At 43.6% G+C, this 26,146-nt stretch overlaps 1 protein-coding gene across 1 annotated transcript in view; it reads left to right on the forward strand.

Annotated features, from left to right (window-relative positions):
- Positions 1–26,146, forward strand: part of col25a1 (collagen type XXV alpha 1 chain) — a 168,458-nt gene that overhangs the window by 67,969 nt on the left and 74,343 nt on the right. Inside the window, exons 14-16 of the mRNA XM_080190193.1 lie at positions 5,323–5,385; positions 8,098–8,166; positions 11,133–11,177. Of these exons, the coding sequence (XP_080046319.1) occupies positions 5,323–5,385; positions 8,098–8,166; positions 11,133–11,177 (177 nt within the window). The remainder of the gene's footprint in view (positions 1–5,322; positions 5,386–8,097; positions 8,167–11,132; positions 11,178–26,146) is intronic.

Below are 26,146 nucleotides of genomic sequence, written 5' to 3' on the forward strand. Positions count from 1 at the left end.
GATTATTCTCAGGATTTATAGATTTATTATTTTTAAGAGTAAACTTTCAATCTACATATAACACCTGAAAGATATTAAATTAAATAGAAGTTTCAGAGCTGCTTGTAAGAATCTATCTTCTTTGTAGCTTTGTTATTAGTACTGTTTACCCATTAGTATTGTGGCCTCCGCTTTTTTGGATTTTCTACCTACCTGCTCCAATGACTGGAGTCATGAAGACATCAGTAAAAACTGGAGTAAATTCTGCCAGAATTTTTTTAGCAGGAGTTTCAGAATGAATCTCCCACACTTTGTGCACTGAAGAATGCACCAGCGTGAATCTCATTGAAAAGCTGTAGGCAGGGTCTATTCCCATTGGAGAGGCCAGCAGCACAGTGCTGAATGGGCCACTGTGCATGCGATGACCTGCCAGCACTGAGGTCAACGCATACGTAGTAGCCTTGCACTGCCTGCCTCTCCACTGATCACTAGCCAGCCACATGATCTCATAATGTTGCCCCTCCGATCCCCACTCCCACCTCCCCAATCGATGGCCCCCCCCCCCCCCCCAAACATGTCCAGACAGCCTCAATCCCCCCCCCCACCTCATCACACCCCGACCCTCTGGGGGGCCTCGATCGCCCATCTTCAGTCCAGTGGGGTTGGGCAACCAGCTCCCTACAAGTGGAGAACCATTGTAAACCCTACTGGAGTGAACCACTCCTGGCTGGGGATGGGGTGGGGTGGGGGGATGAAGGCTTCAGGCCTGGAGACGTCAGTGACTTTTAAAATGAATGTCAATGGGCATTTAAATAAATTATACAGCTGCACACTGATTCCTGGCACTAAGCTGATGGTGCCGGATATCCAGCTGCCGGAGATTCGCAGAGGTCATGGCGCCCAGCGGAGAGCTTACAAAACCGTCTCTGCTTGAGTCTCCCATTCCTCTGTGCAACAAAAACAGCGCAGTGAGCTGGGAGAATCACCCACATAATATTTGTTGAAGATGTACCAGGTTATTCAACTCTAGACCGTGTCTGCAGTTAGATAAGATTGAAGCTGAAAATCTGCAGCTGTCCTGACACAGCTCTAACATACATCTTATGGGAAGATAGTGGATAGGTTTCAAATTCATAGAATAGAATCCCAACAGTGCAGAAGGAGGCCAGTCAACCCATTGAGCCTGCACTGATCACAATACCACCCAGGCTTATTCTCGTCACCCCACATATTTACCCTACTAGCCCCCCTGACACAGAAGGGGCAGTTTAGCATGGCCAATCCACCTAACCCACACATCTTTGGACCATGGGAGGAAACCAGAGCACCTGGAGGGAACTCATGCAGACATGGAGAACTTGCAGATTCCGCACAGACAATGATGCGTGATCGGAACTGAACCCGGGTCTCTGGCACTGTGAGGCAGCGGTCCTAACCACTATGCCATCGTGCCGTCCCGTCTTAGGGTGTAACTTTGATCCCTAGCCTTCCTTAACAGTTTCCTCGGGGCACAATGAAGAGTAAAGCCATCTCCCGCTCCAGGCAAAGTCAAGGAGCAAGACAGGCTGTGGCCAGAAGAGGGTGCTCCAGCCAGGAGTTTCTGCATCATAGGGGGCCAGTTCACCAGGTCAAAGCAGACCATGTGCTGAATGCCAAATGTGTTGCCCATATTGTTGGTACAAATAGTTCTTGGTGGGTAGGAGAAGCCCAGCCCAGCTTCTATCTACTGTTTAACAGGTGATGAAGGCTCCCACCCCATGTGTATAATTTAAAACAGCCTCTCCCCTAGCTTTGCAAGCTTTAATCATGTCATCAACAGTGGGCAGATCCTGGTTTATACACCAGGATCAAATGTGTCGGCGTTTTCAGGCTTATTGTTTGTAGACAAAACCCAGTTAAAGTGGGTCCTGTCAACGAGCAGTGGTGAGGTCTCCACAAAATGAAAACAAATGTTTCCAGCTGGTTGCTGCCCTGTCGGGACAGTGAAAGCGAAACATTAATCACGAGATGTATTTACCCACAGCGCAGCGTGCAGATGGAGAACTGATTGCCCGCTTGTGTACTCATGAGTGTACTAATTCCTACATTAACTACATTACATCCACCAGAGGCTAATTATGGAATCTGGAGTATCATAACAAAGCTGCAAACTGACTTCACACCTTTGTTGTGCCTGAGTGTCGGTGCATGTGTTTGTGTGCATGTAGTGTGTGTGTGTGCGCGCACTGGTAAAATGCCAAGTGTGCTGGTCAGTGTAATGGAATGGATCTGAGGCAAACACTGCCACCTTCTGGTGTTGTGACTGTATTTTCTATTCTGCTGATGTCAGTCTGACCTGTAGATGTACCTGGAGGTTTAAAACCTCAATACAATTCTGCCAAAAGATCTAGTCTAGTTAACATGCCATAAGCGAGTACACCCATTGCATAGAATCATCCGTCACACCAATGTCATTTTATTTCTTTCTAACATACTGATCTGGAGTGTTCTGAGTGAATGGGTGGTCGAAGGAGATTCCATGGTATCTTTTAAAAGGGAATTGGATAAACACTTAAAGGAAAACAAGCTGCAGGGATATAATGAGAAAGCAGAGGAATGGAACTAATTGGATAGTTCTTATAAAGAGCTAGTGGACCAAATGGCCTCCCTCTTTGCTGCATTGTTCCATAATTCTTAAACTATTTTCCTTTAGTGAGAATTAGTATTTTTTTTCTTTTTGGCTTATTACTCCTGATTCAAGTGTCACCTGTCTAAGGATCATTGTCGTCGCTCCTGGTCAAGTATTAGGTGGCTTAAGATCATTGGCATCCCTCCTGAACAAATGTGAGAAGTCTCAAGATTGTTAACGACACCTCCAGTGAAGAGACAGAGAAACCCTTCTGGAGTATTAGTCCCAGACCCAATCCAGGAAGAGAACACTCTGCATAGTTAGTGCCAATCTTGATTGATTGTCTTTAAAATTCAGAGTATTGATGTGCATGGTTACTGACAGCTGAAATATGAAGATATGTGTTTAGATAATCCTTTGCGGCAGTGCACTTGTCTTCTTTTAAGTCTGTCAGATTGTCACAGACAAGTATAATTTGTCTCCTTTTATTCCTTCAACTAAATAGACAGAAAAATGAATGGCTCACATTAGCTAACAGTTGAGAAATAATCCCATTGAAGTCACTGAGAATCATGCTGCATTTCTAACCGTTATGGAAAAGCTAAGCTGAAGAATCAAGGCCTATGATTTGAGAAACCCCCAGGACTGAAAAGGAAAAGACAAGATTAATTAGGAAGCATTGGTTTAGGAACAGACACCAACCTTGAGTTTTAGCAACATGATTTTAAGAGGGGACACAACAGAGAGATTAAAAATTCCTTACTTTCAGACAAAGAGAAAGAATGGCGTTGGCAACAGTAGTGTGTCTTTTCCCAAACTTTTACATTGCCCATCTGTGTGCAAAAATAATCTCATGTGCCTGTCAATAAATTAACTCATGAAAATGATCAACTTCTCGACAGGAAAGCTAAGTATATAGTGTTGAAAATTTTGAATGATATGAAACAATTGCAGCTTAGTCCTTAGTTACAAAGTAGGAATTCACACCTTTTTCTAACTGTGCTGCATAATTCAATTGATTCTCCTAGTGCAATGCTCTGAATATTTTCAATTTACAATAAATGTCATCGGATGTGTCTCAAATTACGTTTTTTTTATAAGCACCATTTGTGTGTCAATAGGGATCTCCTTAGTTGAAAGGTTACTGTCATCGTGAGAAAGCATGAAAGGGCCAGGTTTGACATACTGCCATTGATTTCTCCATCGGCTGGTATCTAACCAGCTGTTGCTGCTTTTTCTTTATTAGTTCGAGCTGTTGGGGATATTGTATGAAGACTTTGGAAAAATAAAGAGGCCATCAGGGTGCTTTCATTTATAGCATAGTTTGTACATCTGGGATGAACAAAGAAAAATTTTATTTGAAGATAAGTCCAAAATGTGCTTTGAAGGATCTGATCTATGTGCCATCTGGGGACATGCCTTGGTCATACAATCATCTCACTAAGCAAGGCACCAAGACTGGGAGAGTAAGCTGATGTTTAGTACAAGATTTCTGATGCACTGAGGAAATGTTTTCAGAATTACAGCTACTTAAAAGAACAAGTGTTTTCCAGTTGCACATAACTTCGAATCTGCTTTTCAATCAAGTGGTCAACTAAGTTTTTATTTTGTTACAATGGTTTCTTTCATCTTGTCCTGTTTGTCGCTGAGAAGCGAATTAAAGTGTCGAAACATTATTGATAAGATTATTAAGCCTGTGGAGTGTATGGCCTCTATGGGTTGTGATAGGGCAGGGATGAATACATATGTCTACAGAGCCTATGCTGAGGGGACACAGTGAAATATGGGAGCCTTGTTGGCATTTTAGAGTGTGGCATAGTGATCAAGGGTGCACAGTGTTCAACAGGGAGACCAAAGAAGCTGCATTGAGTTTCTTCTTCAAGATAGAATGTGTATCACAGGACAGCTGGTTTAACAGACTGACAGACTTATATGTTTGTCAAATATCAGCATGCATTTGATTTGATTTTTGATTTGAATTTTATTGTCACATACTGGGATAAAGTGAAAATTATTTTTCTTCCGCGCTATACAGGCAAAACATACCACTCATGAAGTACATATGGGAAAAGAATAGGGTGCAGAATATAGTATTGCAGCTACAGGTAGAGTGAAGAGAAAAATCAGCATCTGTCACCTTTTGATTCCTGTCTCAATAGGGATTGAGTCCCTAAAGCTACAGAAGACATCAGCAGGCTCTGTTCCATCCCTGCAATGCCCCTCACAATACCCCAGACACAAGCACAGCTTGTGAAGACCAGATTCTCTCTCGGCTCTGAGGAATGCTCTTTCACGATATCAGAGCTTGGTTGATGGTCCAAATATTCTGAGTGCCCAGGGCCCAAGAACTTTCAATCCAGTCGTTGACATAAGAAGAGAATAAAGGACCCTTGTTCGAGTATCTCATCCTGTGGCTTGGGAGCATGCTCTGGTGTTCAGTGAGCTGATCTGACTGCAACTTTTACCTTCACTTTCTGCTGTGCACAACATTACATCTGGCTTAATGGCTGTTTATGATTGGCTGGTATTCTAGCTCTGGGGTCCGTTTGAAATAGTCTAGTTCATTACAATGCATCCTCCTATTTAAATCTTTTTCTGAATCAACGTATTGTTTATTTCTTGTGTTATGGACGCTTTTAGCCTGTTAATCACACAGATGATTAATTCAGATTACAGCAAATGTTTTAACCCATGTTAAGATTGAATATATATTAACTTTGATATTTTTGTTTTAGGGTGAACCAGGATTTTGGGGGCCCCAGGGAGAGCCTGGGTTGCCAGGGTTACCAGGAACAAAGGTGAGTTCATTGCTGTTGTGTGCAGTCCAACAGCACCGACCCCTAACCTAAAATGTGTTTGGCCTGTAGGGTTGGATTTCTGCCGAGTCAGGATGATTTGAAAGCCCTTTAAAGAATGTAGAGAGGTCCTGGATTCAGGATTCCTGATCCTTTTCCCGGGATCCCCAATTTTCTGGAGTGCCTTTTAAGGGTGCAAGCTGGTTCAGGTAGTGAGCCTGCACCCTGCACTCCCCACCTGGCCAGCTCCATTGTGGGAACAGGCATGTTCTGTCCTGCACAATCTCCACAGAGTCAGAGCCAGCTTTCCAAAGAATTATGGTTCACAATGGCTCAGAGACGCCAGGAATCATAGTCTGCAAGAGGAAATCTTTTGAAATGTAAGTTCAAAAGGTTCTTCTCATGCCCTCTGTGCTAAGGTATGCCAATGGCCCATCAAGCCCTCCATGCCAACTTGCCCATTCACCTAATATATGCTGTATAGAAGCAATTAACCCTATAGTGACGATGGGGTGTGTAAAATAAGAACGTTACCAATACTTGAATCATTACTACAGGATAATACAGCAAGTAGTCTCACAACACCAGGTTAAAATCCAACAGGTTTATTTGGCATCACGAGTTTCAGAGTGCTGACCCTTCATTAGGTGAGTGCAGGATTTGTTTCATAAACAGGGCATATATAGACACAAACTCAATTACAAGATAATGGTTGGAATGCGATTCTTTACAGGTGCAGACAATGTGAGTGGAGAGAGGGTTAAGCATAGGTTAAAGAGATGTGTATTGTTTCCAGCCAGGACAATTAGTAAGATCTTGCAACCCCAGGCAAGCCGTGAGTGTTACAGATAGTGTGACATGAACCTAAGTTCCTGGTTGAGGCCGTCCTCATATGTGCGGAACTTGGCTTTCAGTTTCTGCTCATTCATTCTGCGTTGACGTGTGTTGTGAAGGCTGCCTTGGAGAAAGCTTACCTGAAATCAGAGGCCAAATGCCCGTGACTGCTGAAGTGTTCCCCAACAGGAAGAGAACGTTCTTGCCTGCTGATTGTCAGGCAGTGTCCATTCATTCGTTGTCGTAGCATCTGCATGGTCTCGCCAATGTACCATGCCTCGGGACATCCTTTACTGCAGCGTTTCACGTAGACAATATTGGCCCAGTCGCAAGAGTATGGACCGTGTACCTGGTGGATGGTGTTCTCACATGAGATGATGGCATCCGTGTTGATGATCCGGCACGTCTTGCAGAGGTTGCTGTTGCAGGGTTGTGTGGTGTTGTGGTCACTGTTCTCCTGAAAGCTGGGTAGTTTGCTGCATACAATGGTCTGTCTGAGGTTACACAGTTGATTGAAGGCAAGTAGTGGGATTACCTGTTAAGACTCGCATTCCAACCATTATCTTGTAATTAAGTTTGTGTTTTTATATGCCTGGCTTGTGAAACAAATCCTGCACTTGCCTGATGAACGAGCGGCGCTCTGAGAGCTCGTGCTACCAAATAAACCTGTTGGACTTTAATCTGGCGTTGTAAGACTACTTACTGTGCCTATCCCAGTCTAACGCCAGCAACTCCACATACAGGATAATATACATGTCAATCATCCATACATACATGAAACTTCAGCACCTGAAACTTCTATCTTGTGTAAATAAATTGTGTGACATTGACAGCATTGATCAGAGAGCCAGAGCTTTCAATCAAGCAATGTTTTCTCTTGGGTTCAGCTGCTTAACCAGGCTAATGGATTTCTGGGCTCTCAGTCAAGAATACATAATGAAGTTCAGACATTCATTACAGGAGAGGGTAAGCAGTGAGGGCTTTTCTGTTCTTATTATCGCTGGAACAAAGTCCCACACCTTTTAAAGAGCTTGCGGCCACATCCAGCAACCCCTTGTTTGCCTCTGATCCCTTTCATGGGTCAGCTTGCCTAACCTCAGCCTGCGACCACACCACACCCCCCCCTCCCCCGACGAAAATTCTGTCCGTGCAGAAACTTCCTCCCGTGATGGGCAAGCTGAACTTGGAATTTTATTGACTCCTACTACACTCCTTAGGGATAAAAATCCAGTCCCTAATGTAGAAAAGCTGCATCGAACAATGATGCCCAGCCCAGAAAACACATTTTAAATTTAAGAAGGTGTGGTGGTGCACAATTCAAAATGATTTTGAGGATGAATTCTTTTGCACTTAAGTAATGAAGCAGACCAGTCACGCACTACATCTGAAACTGCATGAAGTCTTCTTCACTTACACACATCTAGCTGCTTTATGGAAGAGAAGTGATGAAGAGTTAACAAGCAACCACACCACCTCCCATATGCCACTATCATGCTCATCACGCATACTCTGTTTGGAAAACATAGAGGAAATGACCAATCGAGAGATCGGTGCACTAGCTGATAGAATTTGCTCTATATACTGCTGATCCCGTGTGACAGGAAACCTGGGGCAACATGTGGAGTTTGCACATTCTTCCCGTGTCTGTGTGCGTTTCCTCCTTGTGCTCCAGTTTCCTCCCACACTCCAAAGATATGCAGGTTAGGTGGATTGGCCATGCTAAATTGACCCAAGTGTCAGAGGGATTAGCAGGGTAAATACATAGGGTAACGGGTGGGATTGTGGTCGGTGCAGATTTAATGGGCCAAATGGCCTCCTTCTGCACTGTAGGGTTTCTATGAAATATTTGTGATGCTGTGTATTCTGTGATTTTTTTAACAGGGAGAGAAAGGTGATGGAGGTCCACCTGGAAGAGGTGAAATAGGCCTCCCTGGACCTTCAGGCCCAAAGGTAAGTTGCCTGTTTTACCCAGGATGTGTTTTTGTTCCTGTTCACACTGGTGGATGTGATGTTTAAATCTCTGAGTTTTCCACTTGCACCATATCACACATATTTCCAGACTCTACCTTTAACTATATACATCCAGGAAATGTGCACTTAGTGTCTGTGTGATCTGTTACAAGGGATGATAGATCTTTGTTCTCTGTCTCTTAAACTGAAACAGGAGATCATTTGTGACTGAGGCTCTGTTTTATGTGGCCAACAAACAATTGGGTTTGAACAATGCCCTGCTGTCAGGCTGGGAAAATGTGTTTTGGGTCTCCTCAGTTGCTCTGTGTGAACATCTTTGCAGTGCTATGGGAGTGATGTGATTCACAATTCAGGGACTGCTCATGGCCTGTGTGACTTCAAAGAGCAAGACCTCCTATTTTGAGATTAAACACAGGAGGAATATCTTGTCAATTGCTCATTCAACCAAAAAAGTTGGTTAGTTTGGAAGTGGGGTGCCCAGAAAGTTGTAAATTACCACAAATTTGTTTTTTTTTAAATGAGATCATTCTTGTCCACTTTCTCCTTGATATATCACATTAAATAATTACTATTAAATAATTAATTATTAAAGATAAACTTACTACGCCAGTGTAGCTATGGGCCCACATTCTTAAATGAATAGGTCGCAAGCTGCAAAAGAGAATTGGAGATTATGGTGATGGGAATATTGGGGAGAGACTGAGTTACCCAAATGGGTAAGATAGGTATAGAGGGATATGGGCCAAACGCAAGTGGTTGGGACTAGCTTAGTTGTTTAAAAAAATGGGCGGCATGGAATTGTTGAGCCGAAGGTCCTGTTTCCATGCTGTAAACCTCTGATTCTATGGCTAAGGGTAGTTGTAAATACAGCAGTCTTTTGCACACTCATGCTGATTCTACCATCATTGAGTATGCAGATGTACTTTGAGCGTCCCTTTGGTTAATTGTCTAGTTGTCCATGACTGAATATTACAGAGCTACAAAGCTTTGATCTGATCCATCGGTTGTGGGTTTCCCCCACCATATTTAGAGCATTCTGCTTCCACTGTTGAGCAAATGTGTAGCTAAGTGTTGCACCTTCAATAGTTTACTTCTTCACTTTAAGGTATGATGTTGCTGGCAGGCTCGCCTGTACTCCTCATTGGTTGCTACCTTGGCTTGATGATAACTGTGGAGTGAAGGGTGCACTGGGTCATGAGGTTACAGATTGTGGTTAAATACAATCCTGCTACTGCTGATAGCTCACACTGCCTCATGGAGGCCCAGGTTTTGAGCTACAAGCTCTTCTGAATCAAGTGGGAAGTGGGGTATTGGTGATTATGATGGCAGGGGGCTTGCTATACCCTACTATCTACCCCATTTGTTCCCTTTTAAAGCTTCAATCAAATCACGTTTTAACTTTTAAATTTCATGGAGCACAGTTCTTAGTAGTTTAACCTTTCGTCATAATTTAACCTTTGGTGTCCAGGCATCATTCTGGTAAAAATAAGCTGCATTCCCTCTTAGGCCAGTATACCATTTCATGGGTGCTTTACTTGCACTGTTCACCATATTATCAGTGTGGTCCAACTAGGGATTTCCATAGTTAAAGCATGCTTTTTACTCCCTTGTAATCCTGCTCTATAGCTATAAAGACAAGCATTCCATTAGCTTTTTAGATTGTTTTCTGTATTTGTTCATGCTATCTTAATGATCTATATACTTAGATCTCTCACCCTCTTTGGATCTCCACTATTTCTAACTTTTCAGTGTCTAGAAAATTCTCTGTTCTGTCCTATTTATGTCTAAAGTAAATGGCCTCACACTTGTCAACATGGCAATCCATTTGCCACAGTTTTGTACTTCTCACTCCTACAGTTATAGTCTAGTACAGCCAGCCCAATCCCTAGGGTTGCAGTATGGTACAGCCAGTCCCTCTCCTAGGTTGCAGTGTGGTACAACTAGTCCCCTTCCTAGGATTACAGTGTGATACAGCTGGGCCCCCTCCTAGGGTTACAGTGAGGTACAGCCAGCCATTCTCCTCGGGCTGCAGTGTTGTATAGCCAGCCCCACTCCTAGGGTTACAGTGTGGTACAGCCAAGCCCCTCCTAGGATTACAGTGAGGTACAGCCAGTCCCCTCCTAGGGTTACAGTGAGGTACAGCCTGTACCCTACTAGGGTTACAGTGTGGTAGAGCCAGGCCCCCTCCTAGGGTTACAGTGTGGTACAGCCTGTACCCTACTAGGGTTACAGTGTGGTAGAGCCAGGCCCCCTCCTAGGGTTAGTGTGGTACAGCCTGTACCCTCTTGGCTGTAACCCTCAGGGGAAAGGCTGTCTGTACCTTACTGAAGGATCAATCATCTGTGCCTCACTGAAACCCTGGGAGCATCTGTACTTTATTGCAATCCAGGAGAGAGAAGGGATAAGATTGTACCTCACTGTAACGCCAGAAAGTTAGGGGACCTCACTGCAACCTTGAAGGGCACATCGGGACTCCAGCTACATTTCACTATGACTCTGAGGATAGAAGATGGGACAGGATAGCAAAATATATGACAGCACTGCCCTGCATGGGTTTTTTTAAAAAACACATTACACAGATGTATAACTTTTGTATACTGTAGCTTGCAGAGTATGTACAGAAGAATCTTAGCTATATTCAATTTTTATCTCCATTATTGCTAAATCACTGCCAACAATATCTGTTAAATAAGTACCACTTCCCCCAACAGATATCAAAAAGAGACTTTGCACTCCAACTTAATTAAACCCATTCATTTTAATGTGTAGAGTATATCTGCAGAAATTAAGATTGCCATTTAAATATTGCATTGATATGAAAGTATCATTAACCATGCTTCCTAACAATCTCTGTTCACAAAATGACCGAATGTTTCACCTTTATCTTTCCCTGCTGCTCCACTTCTGTTGCTTTTCCTTATTTATCACTGTGTGACCTGGAACAGGGTGAGCCAGGTGAACTGGGGATGCCAGGCCGCTATGGAGTAAAGGTCAGTGCTGTAGGTTACTTCATTGCTTGAGCTTTTCTTTTTATTGGTTAATAATTAAGAGCGACTTCAAAATCTTTGTAGGGGTGAAATTGGTCCCGAGCTGTCAAGGTTAAAGATGGCCAGAGTTATCCAGAACAAAAAGCTACATAGAATCTGTATAAGAACAGAAAAACACCCTTTGGGCCCACCAAGGCCATCAATTTTTATACATCAGATCCCCTATTGTACCTTTTATTCCCTCTCTCTCTTAACCAATTTACATCAATGGCTTTCCCTGGTAAATTATTCCACAATTCTATTACCCTAAGAGTAAAATGTTTTGTCTGACTTCCCTATGGGTTCATCTTAAGTACCCTGTTACTTTGTCACAGAGCACAATGTTCCATAGTTAGACCTCAATACTCTGGTACCCATTCTGTTGCCTGCCCATTTATACTGGCTGACAGATTTGTAACCAAATTTCTTGCTGTTCCTCAGTGCGTACTGCTTACTCCAACACTTCTCATTTTTGCTTGGATTTACCCTTTAATGGCAAATCTTTGTGAATGTGTTTTTCTAAAAACAATGATGAGGATTCAGCAGAGCCAGCTTCCAATAGAAGCAAGCTAATAGCGCTAAATCTAGCTGTTTACCTTCAGGTGTTGAACTCAGAACCCTGTGCCACAGTAGATAAAAATGCATGGATTCTTGTCTAGGATGAGATTTTCATTGTGTGTATGTGTGTATATATTTATTTTAAATTTGATGTAAAAGTCCTTTTGCTAATTGATTTTACAGCAGATTGGTTGCAATACACAGGTAACACTGAGACAAAACTTTTTAGCTTCATACCAGGACAAATTGTGTGACATAATTCAGATGTGGAGCACCTGTAGGTACTAGATACAAGATCAAATCAAGTATAACTTTGATTAGCTTCATGCCGAGTGTGACACACCCACAACCAGCACAATGCAAAACTTTGGAGAATGTCCAAATTGTGCAGTGGATTAGTGCAATATCTTTCACCTTTAATTTTTAATCATTTTACTGTTAGTTGAGAGCTGAGCCAGTTCTCTTGATTGTAAAACTGCCCAGCATTTGTGTACCCATAAATAGAACTCTCAGGTGCATGGAAGTACACACAGACAGCCCAACTTGTTCCCCAGCCACAGAGCATTTCAGAGAAGGAAGGGTAACTCAGGCGGCTCGGTCTATGTTGAGCCAAGCAAGCATAATTTGGAAATCAGCTCCGGTAGAATAACAATACTCAATGAAGTGCGTCAGAAAAACAGGCATTGAAAAGTCTGAAAGGAAGGCCCCAACAGACTTTTAAAGGCAGGAGTTTATTGCCTTTCATCATGGTGTCACTAATGAAGAGGAAAAAACTCCCAGGGCTAACAAACAACGGCCTGTAGAATCACTTCAGCATCTTTCTGCTAGGCTTAATTCTGATTATAATGACAATCCTCAGGCATTCCAGCTTTCCTATTTGAACAGGTCTATCTGGGGACTTAAATTCCCAAGATTCCATTAGCCTTGCCAGTGTTTTTGACTATTAACTTAAAGGTGGTCAGTGATTAGCCTCCATGCTTGCTGGACGTAACTTCAGGACTTCCAGGCAGTCTAGACTGACAGCTCCAAAGGAACTATGAGGGACCAATTTAATCCACAAAAATTTCATAAGGAAATCATCTAACTCTCTACCTTGGTTTCTGGAGGCTGTGTTGAGCTCGAAGAAGGCCAGGTCTTTCACACCTAATCACTGCAGTTCCTGTGTGGATGCATTGAGACACCTGAGAGACAATATTCCTGTTCCCAATTCATCTATTAGAAGGTATGTGTGGTGAAAACATATCCACATTTCTTCCAGCTAAATAATAATGAAGTGTGATAAGCTTCTGACCTCATGACAAATATCCAGATTTAAAATTTATCCCTCTCTGGTGAGTGCTTCGAATCTCACCTCTCTCTTTCTTTCTCTTCGGAAGCTGTTTGCTGAATTTGAGAGGTGGACATCTTTTCTGGCCTTAGATGATGATCAGGCAGTGTTTAAGACAGGAATATCAGTAACACACAGATGGTATGGTGTCTTTGCCAGGACAAATGTCTTCAAATCAGATTGTAGGAAGAGAGGTCAGTGTGAGAGTTGTGATGGAGCCACACACCATCAGTCTCAGTGGAGGGAGATGACTGTGAAAACAATAAGCAACTTCCATAAGGGAAGAAGATCTTTCACACAATTTGTAATATTGGGGTAGATTTGCTGACAGGCATGAAAATGGTGTTACAGATCCACTGCTGGTTATCAAACCCACCAATTTTCATCACTGTTGAATCACTAAAGGTTGGAAAGGAAGAAGACCCTGATTACATCATCTGTAGCTTGTATATCCAAAGAGATTGTAGGATGATGGGACGTGAGAAAGAGGACTTCATATGAGGAGCATATCCCTTTCAATATTTTCAGCTCCTGTCACCAGCCATGACTTCAGTGATTCCCCTCCATGGAAGTGAGAACATTCCTGCCACTGCTGTTTCCGGATGTGCACAAGCTTGTACTGGAGGAAAGAGGGAGGTGCATCAGTGTATGTGGTGCAATCTGAGAGTGATGTGATGGTCATGGTTGAATAACTGGCGATGTGGATGTGAGAGTGGAGAAGTGTTTTATGTGAACATGCAGTGAAGCATATGAATGTTAGGAATGAGTCCGGGTGGATAGAGATTGTTGATAATGGCAGTGTGGTGATTTGATGAGTGACTGAGGCAGTTGTTGGGGTATGGCATTCGATGATGCAAACACTGACCTTGACCACCCATGAGTCCAAAACTTTTTGTGGCACTACATTCAGATCCTCAGGTCTAGATTGGTTTCATTGGTGTCCATGACTCTCTGCTCCCATTACCCTTTCAATGTGTATCTTTAAGGACTCCTGGTCCCTCCAGATACAGTACACCGCTCCTTATCACAGAATCATAGAACACTTCAATACAGAAGGAGGCCATTCAGCCCATCGAGTCTAGATTGACAACATTCCCACCCAGGCCTTATTCCAGTAACCCCACACATTTACCCCACCAATCCCCCTAACACAGGTTAATTTAGCATAGCCAATCAACCTAACTCGCACATCTTTGGACTGTGGGAGGAAACCGGAAATCCATGCAGACCTGGGGAGAAAGTGCCCACTCCATACAGACAGTCACTTCAGCCAGAATTGAACCTGAGTGGCACTGAAAGGCAGTAGTGCGAACCACTGTGCCACCGCCTCGCTCTTCTGTGCCACCATACCATCCTCCTTTCCACCTTCTCCATCAAGTCTCAGAGAACATGGATGGCTGTTCTCTTCCACATTGCATCTTTGTCTTTTCAAGGTCAGATTCAGCTCCCACTACACTCCCAGCATCTGTTCTGGCCAAAATTCACCTCATCTTTAAAAGAGGCAAGCTTTCTTTAAGCAATGCTTTATATAATTCTGGGGCACCCTGCTGATAAATGCAGCAAAACAGTAGTATATTTAGCACTCGCTGTCTACTGAAATCATGTAAATGAGCAGGTAGCACAAAGATGCTGTCCTGTCTGCATTACATTCAAGAGGCACAGGTCATCACAATCCTGGTGCCTGTTTTTGTGGCTTGTTCAATTTAGCCCACATTGTGTTAAATCAATGAGACAGACTAAGTAGTAATTTCGGTCAGCAAGTACGCTATGATACATGAGTGGGACTTGTTTGGGTTCAGGAAAACAGAGCTTTGGTGGAACTGAGGTTTACAGAACATGGAGGAAAGAATGCAAAACAGGAGAGCAGTAGAATAGTGGAATCAGAAGGTAACCAAGGCATCAATGATGTTTTCAGTAGTTGATGGGAGATGGGTAAAAGAAGGTAAGAGTGACTGCCCTTGACATCAAGATAGTATTTGACAGCGTGTGGCATCAAGGAGCCTTGGAAATATTCAAGTCGAACTGAATCTGGAGGAAATCTTTTCACTAGTTGCAATCATACCTGGCACAAACGAAGGTGATTGTAGTTGTTGAAGGCCAATCATCTCAACCTCAAGGACATCATTGCAGGAGTTTCTCAGGATAGTGTCCTAAGCCCAACCATCTTCAGCTGTTTCAACAATGATCTTTTATCCATCGTAAGATCAAAAGTGGGGATATTTGCTGATGATGCGCATTGCTCATCAGCATTCGCAATTCCTTCAATATTGAAGCAGTCCGTGCCAATATGCAGCAGGATGCAGACAACACTCAGGTTTGGGCTGATAAGTGACAAGTGATATTTGCACCACACAAGTGCTAGACAATGACCACCTCCCAACAAGAGAGAATCTCACCATCTCCCCCTTGAGAGGCTACACTCCTCCATTCCCCCTCCCCTGCCCACTTGCCCCTCCACACTGCTGAAATCGTGGGGGGTTACCATTGATCAGATCAGAAACTGAACTGGCCTATATAAAACTGTGGCTACAAGAGAAGGTCAGAGGCTGGGAATTCTGTGGTGAGTGATCACTGACTCCCCAAAGCCTGTCCACTGTCCACAATGCACACATCAGGGGTGTGATGGAATATTCTCCACCAGCCTGCATGAATACAATACTCGAGAAGCTCAACACCGTGCAAGAGAAAGCAGTCTGCTTGATTGACACCCCATCCACCAATTTAAACATTCACTTCCTCCACCACCAATGAACAATGGCAGTAGTGCCTACCATCTACAGGATGCACTGCAGGAATTCATCAAACCTCCTTTGACAGCACCTTCCAAACTCGCAACCTCTGCCACCTAGATAGACAAAGGCAGCATATGCAAAGGAACACCAGCACCTGCAAATTTTCCTCCACGACATTCACTGTCCTGACTTGGAATTATACTGTCGTTCCTACATTGTCAAAATCCTGGAACTCCCTTCCCATCAGTACTGTGGTGCACCTGTACCAGATGGACTACAGTGATCCAAAACTCTGGTCTTGACAATGGCACTCAATAAGTGTGAAAGAATAAAGATAAAGAGATGGGAGTAGGCTGTCTGCTCCAGCCTCAGATAGCGAAAGGGATAGGGTAAATGACAAACATGCAGTATTTGTGATGGGATCCAGAGATGATGGTTTTAGTCCCCCCTTATTTAACTATGTCATCCAAGACTAGATATTGCCATACAGTCTGATAGTATAAGAGGCAATGGAGGAGCGGTGCAAGAAATTGTGAATAGGTAGAGTTGGATGACATTAGTTTATATGCAGAAGTTGAACTCTTGTTTGTCAATTATGTCACAATGGTATAGTGGTTAGCCTTGCTGCCTCACAGATCCAGGGACCCAGGTTCAATTTTGGCTTTGGGTGACTGTGTGGATTCTGAATGTTCTCCTTCTGTCTGCATAGGTTTCCTCCGAGTGCTCTGGTTACCTCCCATGGTCTAAAGATTTGCAGGATAGATGGATTGGCCATGTTAAATTGCTCCTTGGTCTCCCAAATTGTGTAGATTATGTAGACTAGCCATGGTAAATGTGTGGGGTTACAGGGAAAGGATGGGGAGGTGCCTGGGTAAGACATTGTATTGGTGCAAGCTTGATGGGCCAAATGGCCTCTTTCTGCACTACCGGGATTATATGATCTATGCTACCAGAGCAGCATGTAAATAAGGAAGAGGTGAGAGCCTCTAGAGCTAAGGTGTCAGAACTCACAAAGGTAGGACGGAGATGGACCATGTTATGGAGGGAAAAGAGGCAATCATTGAGTCAGAAATTCAGGACAGTGTAAAACGTTTGCAAGTAGTCGGGTTAACCTGAGACAATGGCAAGGGGAGTGAACATAGAACACTACAGGACAAACAGGCCCTTCGGCCCACAAGTTGCGCCAATCATATCCGTACCTACCAGGCCTATCTATAACCCTCAATCCCATTAATTGGGTGGAGGAGTTGATGGAACAGAGAGTTTTAATGGAAGGCAAACTGATAGCTTCAGTTCTTGTCAATGTTTAACTGGAGAAAATCATAACTTATCCATGACAGAGCATCAGAGAAGCTACCTGACAGCACACAGTGCACAATTCATGCGTAGATATGTAAAGTATCATCCAACGAAAATGGCGAAATGGTATTCTTGTTTGTGGATAATTTTGCAAGAATCAATATATAGAAACATAGAATGAGCCATTCGGCCCATTGAGCCTGCACCAGCAACAATCCCACCCAGGTCCCTATAACCCCATCTATTTAAGAAATAGGAAATAGGAGCAGGAGTAGGCCATCCAGCCCTTCGAGCCTGCCCCGCCATTCAATAAGATCATGGCTGATCTGTCGTTGCTCAGTTCCACTTTCCCACCCTCTCCCCATAACCCTTAATCCCCTCTCTTATCAAAAACCCATCAACCCGCGTCTTAAAAATATTTAGCGAGGCAGCCTCCACCGGGCAGAGAATTCCAGAGATTCACCACCCTTTGAGTGAAGAAGTTCCTCCTCAACTCCGTTCTAAACCGCCCCCCTTTTATCTTGAGGCTGTGCCCCCTAGTCCTACTGTCCTTTCTGAGCGGGAAGAGTCTCTCCACCTCTATCCTATCCATCCCATTCATCATCTTATACGTCACAATGAGATCTCCTCTCATTCTTCTAAACTCTAACGAGTACAAGCCTAATTTATTCAGCCTCTCCTCATAGCTCAACCCCCTCAACTCCGGTATCAGCTTAGTAAACCTCCTCTGCACTCCCTCCAAGGCCAAAATATCTTTGCGCAGGTGCGGCGCCCAAAAATGCACACAGTATTCCAGTTGCGGCCTCACCAATGCCCTATACAGCTGCAGCAAGACCTCCCTACTTTTATATTCAATCCCCCTCGCTATGAAGGCCAGCATCCCATTCGCCTTCCTGACCACCTGCTGCACCTGCAAGCTGGGTTTTTGCGACTCGTGCACAAGGACCCCGAGGTCCCTCTGCACCGTCGCCTGCTGCAGTTTTTCGCCTCGTAAGTAATAGTCCTTCCTACCATTTTTCCTACCAAAGTGGACCACCTCACACTTGCCAACATTAAATTCCATTTGCCATTTCCCGGCCCATTCGCCCAGCCTATCTAGATCCTTCTGTAGACTCTCCACACCCTCCGCACAATTTGCCGTTCCCCCAATCTTGGTGTCATCAGCAAATTTCGACACTCTACACTCGGTTCCCTCCTCCAGATCATCTATATAAATGGTAAATAGCTGAGGCCCCAGCACCGACCCCTGGGGCACTCCACTAGTCACCATCCGCCAATCCGAATAGCACCCGTTGACCCCCACTCTCTGCCTCCTATTTGACAACCAATCCTTTATCCACGCTAACACCCTACCCCCAACTCCATGTATTTACCCCACTAATCCCCGTGACGCTGAGGGGCAATTTAGCATGGCCAATCCACCTAATCTGCACATCTTTGGAGAGTGGGAGGAAACTGGACCCCCGGGGATGAAACCCACGCAGACATGAGGAGGAAGTGCAAACTCCCCACAGACAGTGAACCAAAGCCGGAATTGAACTCGGGTTCCTGACGTTGTGAGGCAGCAGTGTTAACCATTGTGTCACCGTGCCACCTTAGATAAGGGAAAGGGGAGACTTCAGGAGCAATTGTTGGATGGCTCCCGGGTGTGGAGTTGGAAAAAGAATTGATGAGAACGCCATGGTCAAGAGTGGATAGATGAGAGTGGATCCAAGTGAAGACAGTTATAGCAAGCAGAACAACAGGCCAGAGATTGTAGGGTAATAGAGTGAGAACCACATCAAAAATTACAGAGGGTCCAGGAGGATGAGGAAGGATAATGAGCCACAGTTACAAGCCCAGTGAACGTCATTCATGAATTTGCTTGGCATCATTTCAAATTCTGAAACCTGATTGGAGGAATTTAAATTTAGTGAGGAAAGATAAATGAACAAAGGGGCAGTCATTCTCATGCACTAAAGGTTGTTTTTTTTTGGGGGTGGGGTTTCCTGACAACAGATTGAAAAGCACTGGGAAACTCCCTGAGAAGCAAAGAGATTTACATTACAACTCACATGGGGACCAGGGAGGGTCATTGAGAGGTTAGCAGTTTAATGGAAATGGGTGATCAAGGAAGGAGGACTTGGGCTTCATGGAAGTGATGAGTTTGGAGAGAGCATGGGAAGAAAGAGAAACAAAATTATTCAGATGTGGGAGTTCCAGGCCAGGGTAACAGGAGGTTTGGGGGGGGGGGGGGGGGGGGAGATAGTCGGAAGTGGAATTGTTTTAATAGGCAAAGGTGAGCAGAGGAAACAAGTGTTAAGGCAGCTGAAAAGATATTCTACGTTGTCCTCTGTACCTTGTTACAACATTCCACTGCTTCTTGAATGGTACCTGCATTATATTTGGAAGACCACTGCAACAGAACAAGTGTTTGACTTAATCCAGTTCTACACAAGCACCCCTCATGTTCAAGGCATTCACTGGGATCACTGTGAAAATGGACAGAAAGAAATCATTAGCCCAATAATCTGCTTGTTTCAGGTAAAAGAAAGAGGCCTTTGACAGGGCTGAATTAAACCTCAAAAATGTAAGCCAGTGTTTACTTAAAAAGATGAAAGATTTTACTCCTTAAGGCTCACTCATCCATCACGCTTACACTGGACTCTGAAGGAGACAGTTGTTTTTTTGCATGTGGTGCATGTGTAACTCATCAAAGAAGCACACACTGAAGTTCATTTAACAGCTTCCATTTATGAAGCAAGCGTGTTCTTTCCTCATCTCTCTGCCCCACAAAGATTCACACTTTTCATTCTTATTGAGACATTTTGACACATGCATGTGGTTTTCCCCCTTTCCTCACCAGGTTATATTTTTTGGCAGGGTTTTGCTAGTAATAAGGTGTCTGCAAACCTCAGTCACAAGCCCATGGTATTTCACAGCTGCCTCGACAATGGAGCAGGTAGCAAGCCAGTCACGTATCTGGAGGCTATGAATCTAATTCTCAAGGGAAGCATTAGGTTGTCTTTTCTCCCACAGTCACAGTTTTCTCTCTTTTTTACCTTTCATCCAGAGGGACCTATTGCCAAAATAATGTCATGCCTGTACCTTTACAATAAAGAGAACAAGAAATAGCACCATCAAATGCTGCAAACTGATATTGCAGCTTAGAAGAGCGTACGAATTGCTAAATGAAAAAGCATGAAAGACCATCTGGTTTGCCTATCAGCCTGGTATTGCATGCCAAAATAATGCTGGAGTTGATGATGAATCATGCCAATCAATCTCTATCAATTAGTCTACTACAAACCCAGACATGGGTTGAGGACAACTTTCAGCCATATAAGTTTTGGGAATCAGGGGCTCAAAGTCTTTCAGACGTACTAGTTACCAAATTTTATGGCTCAGATTACATATATACTAACCCAAAATATTATTTTTGCAACTAATTTATCTCATTTGCATGTGAACAAATCACCATTTTCTGCTTTCATTGCCTTCCTAGGAAGGCCATCCAAAGCTTCATCACTCACTCATTGAAACATTATTTCTCCAGATTAGATTTAAATTTAACCCCCTTTAAGCACAGGACATAGACTCATAGAATCCCTACAGTGCAGCACAAGGCCATTTGGCCCATTCAGCCCATACCAACAACAATCCCATCCAGGCCCTATCCTTGTAACTCTGGGCATTAACTAATCCCCTGACGTTAAGGGGCAATTTAGCACAGCCAATCCACCTAACCTGCACATCTTTGGATGTGGGAGGAAACCAGAGCACCTGGCGGAAACTCATGCAGACACGGGGAGAAGGTGCAAACTATACACAGACAATGACCTGAGGCCAGAATCGAACCTGGGTCCCTGGCACTGTGAGGCCCCATCAGTTTGAACCAACTTGCTGCAATCCACATTATTTTAGTCCAGTTTGAATGTTAAAATCAGTAATCATGTCAACACTCACTATTCTCCGTTACAGTGAGAACATGGCCAGCTGATAGAATTGCTCTTTGCAATCCAGTCCCTCCCCATCCCCTCGATCTCTTCAGTTGCCCACCTGTATATCTTCTCAATCCTTGCAATGTACTTTGTCCACCGAGGCAGCTAAAACTGCGTGCATTATTCCAAATGCATTTTCTCCTGAGATTTATAAAGCGAAAGGATTACTTCACTTTTGTGGCTCAATATTGGCCTTTTAATACTTCGCAACATCTGATTTACTTCACTCGCTGCCACTAAGTATTGTCACAAACGCTTCAGTTTGTTGTCACTCAGGACTCCCAGATCCTTTTTCTATTTCCCATCCATATTGCCTTGTAACTTGGCTTATGGGCATTGTTCTTGGTGGGGACCACAAAGATTCATTGGGGACAACACCCTCCCCCACCCTCCAATTCCCTCCACCCAATGAAGTTCCTAGATAAGGTTGACACGTAATTGCCCAGTGCTGCAAGGGAACCTTCCAAAATATGACTTAAATTGTAAAATTTGGATGGTCCCGACTGTGTTACATCAATAGTTACCCAGAAAAGTAAAAAGGATTAAAGCCACTTCAAGCTTCGGGATGACTATTGAATAGTCCTACACTCCAAGGGACTGACTCTATGCCATGTAAATCTTAATGGACTCCCTCACGGCAACTCCCCACTCCATGAAGAATTCCACAGAATTCAGCCCCCCCCCAACATGATACCTTCCACACAGGGGATTTCCTCCCCACTCCCCCACAGGCTTCCCACTCGATGGACTATATCCTTCCTCCGCAACCTCCCATGGGATTTTCCTTCCTGGGAGTCTTTGCCTTCCCTTACTATCAAGATTTCTCTCCTTGTCCCCCGAGACTTGAGACGTAAACTCCTCTTGAGGCACAACAAAACAGAATCTAACCCCAAAATCCACTACCCCCACCCCCCCTTCAAAATTTACCTACTCCTTGGCTTGTCAAGGATCTTTAAAATTGTCTGGACCCTTAACTTACCTGATAACTTGCACGTCTTACCCGCTATTGTCATAAAAAAGGGCCATGGCCTCCTCATACCTGACTGCGCTGCACTCAACACGAGGTTCGAGGGAGTCTGCTATTGCACTGTTCAGATCCTGCCCGACCTAATTAGAAAGGTCAGGTGAGATGGGATTGCAAAGACTGTTAGATAAGGAAGTAGGGGTAGAGCATCACAATGCGGATGTTCAGACCCTTTTTTTGTCTATTTTGATTAATATTAATATTTCCTTTCTGAATTTTTTGGCTTTATCTGAAGCACTTACATTCCTTACATTAAACATCATCTGCCCAATTCCCAGGAATATCTATTTTGTCTTGTATCTTATCCTGTTCAGTTTTGAAGCTAGCTACCTTTCATTAGCTTTGTATCATTTATCAATCTAGGCACTAAACTTTTAATCCCAACAATAGATCAATCATTTAAGATCTTAAACACCTTGAACGCACATTTGAAACCTGAGTGAATGTTACTTATGAATGATAAGTATTCAATGCTAAGATCAGGGTGAAAAAGAGACCAGTGAACAGTGTGTGACTGGAGTAACACAGCTGGTGGACTCATGTGAATTTGGAAACCTAAACCAAGCTGATACAGATGGTCACTGGAGAGCTATCAGCAGATGAGCAGAATTATAAACAATGCAACAGGTTGGTTCAGTCAAGTCTATAGGAGCAAAATGGTTTTTCACTACTACTCTCCCTCTATGGTCATCATTGCGTGAAATGAATAAGAAATGGCAAATAGCCACAGGTGCATCATGGAAGTTATTGACCTCCACAGGTCTGTGTGAAGTGGCTGAACATGGAGATCTGAAATTGAGGCCACTGAAAGTAAGATTGAGGCTATGTGATGCCACGATACTTATACCGAGAGGACAAATCAGTCTGACAGGCCAATGCTATGGCAAGAAGGAAGATCTTGAGTTTTAGATCATTGGTGGCACTTACCTCAGCCAGAGCATGTCTAAAGCTTGGCAGGTAGCTCTGAACATGTAAACAGAGAAAGGGCAACAGAAAACCCCTAGAGAAAGAGAAACACAGAGCTCCAGAGAGAGAGAGACGATATTCAAATAGATCACGTCAGTGCAATGAAATGCATAAGCTGAAGGTAAATGACTCAATTCTGCAGGAAAATGTTCACATCAGAGTTGAAATGAAAGATTTAAAGGGCAAGATCCTAGATGAATATATGCCAAGGAAAATGCACAATAAACCAATGGCATCAATGAACCAAGCTGTGCAAGATCCAAACAAATAAATTTCAGAGACAGCACAAAGGTACCAAGAGAAAATAATGGCCCACAGTTTTACTACTGACAACTCAAAGTGGAAATTGAAAATACTCAACCAGATGTAAAGGCACAACCACAGGTATATGTGCTCAAACAGTGAAGCTGCTCCTTCACCACAATTAACTGGTCAGGAGGAAGGGATCTCACCAGATATTCATAATAGCTGCAACAAAACAACAACACCCTGCAGACAAGGAACATCAGCCAGACATACAGCTAATGTCAATTCACACGTGGACCATTAAGAGAACTGCACAATCTAAAGAATATGTGCGCAATGCATATGCAAGGACTGGCTAGTAGAACAAACAGTTACTATTGCATGAAAACAGTGGATGTATGATGGGTAACTCAGTCACACAGGATTGTGCACGCAAACGTGTCCCTTGCTCACAAAGAAGAGAACGTTTGTATTGTTTTTCAGATATGAACGGGTGAATGTTTGGGTTTTGAAATCTAACCAGTCTGATTGACACATCTGGCTTTCTGTACTCATGTGACTAAGCTATGGGGCTGCCTCTGCTTGCAGCCATCATAAGCAATTCAGTAAAGGACCTGACACTAATAAAGCTCTGCTGTCTTCATACTTGAAACACCAGCCTTCCAGGGTAACTATATCAAAGGCCAGAATGAAATCGAAATATACATCCTTCACCGCCTTACCCAAAATAATCTCCTTCAGCACACCTCGAGAAAAATCAGTAGGGCAAGACATCAGCTTCATAAACCCACAATAGAACACCTCAAAATTGATAACCCAAAAACTGGTAATGTCTGCAACTTGGACATTTTGCTCCAATGCTGCAGCATTCGGAGAATTCCCAAGTACTGATCATCTTCATGCACCTGATGTTTCCTGCACTCCAGCAAATCTGACCCCACTCGAATGAGAGTGAATATTGCTTGATCACATCCAGCAAGAACAAAAGACTCCTGCAGAATCCAGTGAAGTAGAATATTTAGCTATATATTGTATTTGGATCAGGACGTATGTCTATTCCTGCCACAGTACAGGGTATCTACATTGGATTTTGATGCCATATAGACTACCCAAATGAAAGCCCACATGCTTAAATTCAAATGCTGCACTTGATTTCCAAATCATGGGCACTGTTACATGGACACTGCAGCTGGCCCAAGTTGTGACGTGGCCATGAAGGCCCACTTTCTCAATCTTGTCCCTCACTTGAAGTGTGGTCATCCTCAGGTTAAATCACCATCAGTTAGTTCTTCCCTTCAAAGAGGAGAGTAGCCAATGGTCATCTGGGACTATGGTGTCTTTACCTTTTCCAGGTGATCTTGAACTTTCCTTCTACGTCTGCTTCAGTCCAGTGGGAGTGCCTTTAAGCTGATATCTTGGCTTTGAATGGGTACACATTGATGCATTGCATTCAGAACCACATACTTGAACTCTATAGTTCCTCCACTTACCTCACCCAGTTCAAATCTGCTGGGTGCATTCCACCAATGCTTCTCACATAACTAATTTGGTCCATTTCAAATTTAGCAATTTTTTGGGGGTTTTTTGCCTTTACCATTTAATTCATTAATGTTTTTAGATTCCCACTATTGGAATTAGACTTATACCTTGATTTATGTTGATATTGGTACGCCTTAAGGTTTACTCTATCTAGTATAACTGCTCCCCTTACACTTACCAGAACCAAACCACCTCCCACCACCATAAATCACCTCATTAGACCCTCTGCAAGTATCTTGGATATGAGGTACTTATATATCTGAATTATCTGTAACTTTTATGCTTTATAATTTTCCAATGAGCAAGGAATTAACTTTTCAAGAGGACATTGTTTTTATGAAAATGTACTTGGTGCTTTTTGCTTAGGGAAGAACCAGGATACCACACATTGGGTTGAATTTGATGTAGGCAAAGGGGGGTCTTGCCCATCAACTGGCAAGCTAGTGGGAGCCCTACATCACCATCTTTTGGAAGGCCTGCCAACTCAAATACTAATCAGGCACTTAACCGGACAGTGACAGACCATCACCATGATCAAGCACCCCAGGAGACGAAATAACCCCTGCCCCACTTGCCTTCTAGAGTAAGAGGCCAGCAGCTGTGTGTTGCTTGGCACCAGAGAGGTGGTTGGTGCTGCTGGCAGTGCACCCACCTGAGACTCAGGATTGCCAAGGGAGTGAGTGATACAGCTGAATGGTGGCAAGAGAGTGCTCGTATGGGAAAAGAAGAGGTGTTGGCAGCAAGCCCAGGGGGGATGCTTCTTAGCCTTGCCATCCCCCACCCTCCCCCACTTCCTAATACCAGGTTCCTCAATCAGGTACTAAGTACCTTTGAACAATAGCCCCACCCATGGAAGCCTACAAGCAACCCAACAGGGTTTACTTCTGACATTGCAAGGTCCTGCCTGCCAATGGGTCAATAGCAGGGATGGTAGGATGTGGCCATTCTCGACATGTTGGTGTGGAAAGGCTCTCCATGAACCTTTACGTCCCAGATTTAAATGAGATGGGAAGGTGGCACAGCTTCTACCCAACACCCTAAAACCTGATTAAATTCTCCTAGCCACCAAACTCATCAAGGGAGAAGGCATTAAATGCCGCCTATTGTTTTCATCATGCGATGTCATGAACAAGGTGTGCAATAATGTGTTTTGTTAAAATTTATGTCACTGTATCGTGATGTTGTTTAAAAACAATAGGTTTAATAAAGAATTCTTTACAGAGACAGGAGATTGAAGTCAAATTGATAATGGGCAGTGTAGA

This window comes from Carcharhinus amblyrhynchos, chromosome 1 (assembly GCF_965287045.1).
Source record: "Carcharhinus amblyrhynchos chromosome 1, sCarAmb.v2.hapA, whole genome shotgun sequence".
NCBI classification, from domain to species: domain Eukaryota; kingdom Metazoa; phylum Chordata; class Chondrichthyes; order Carcharhiniformes; family Carcharhinidae; genus Carcharhinus; species Carcharhinus amblyrhynchos.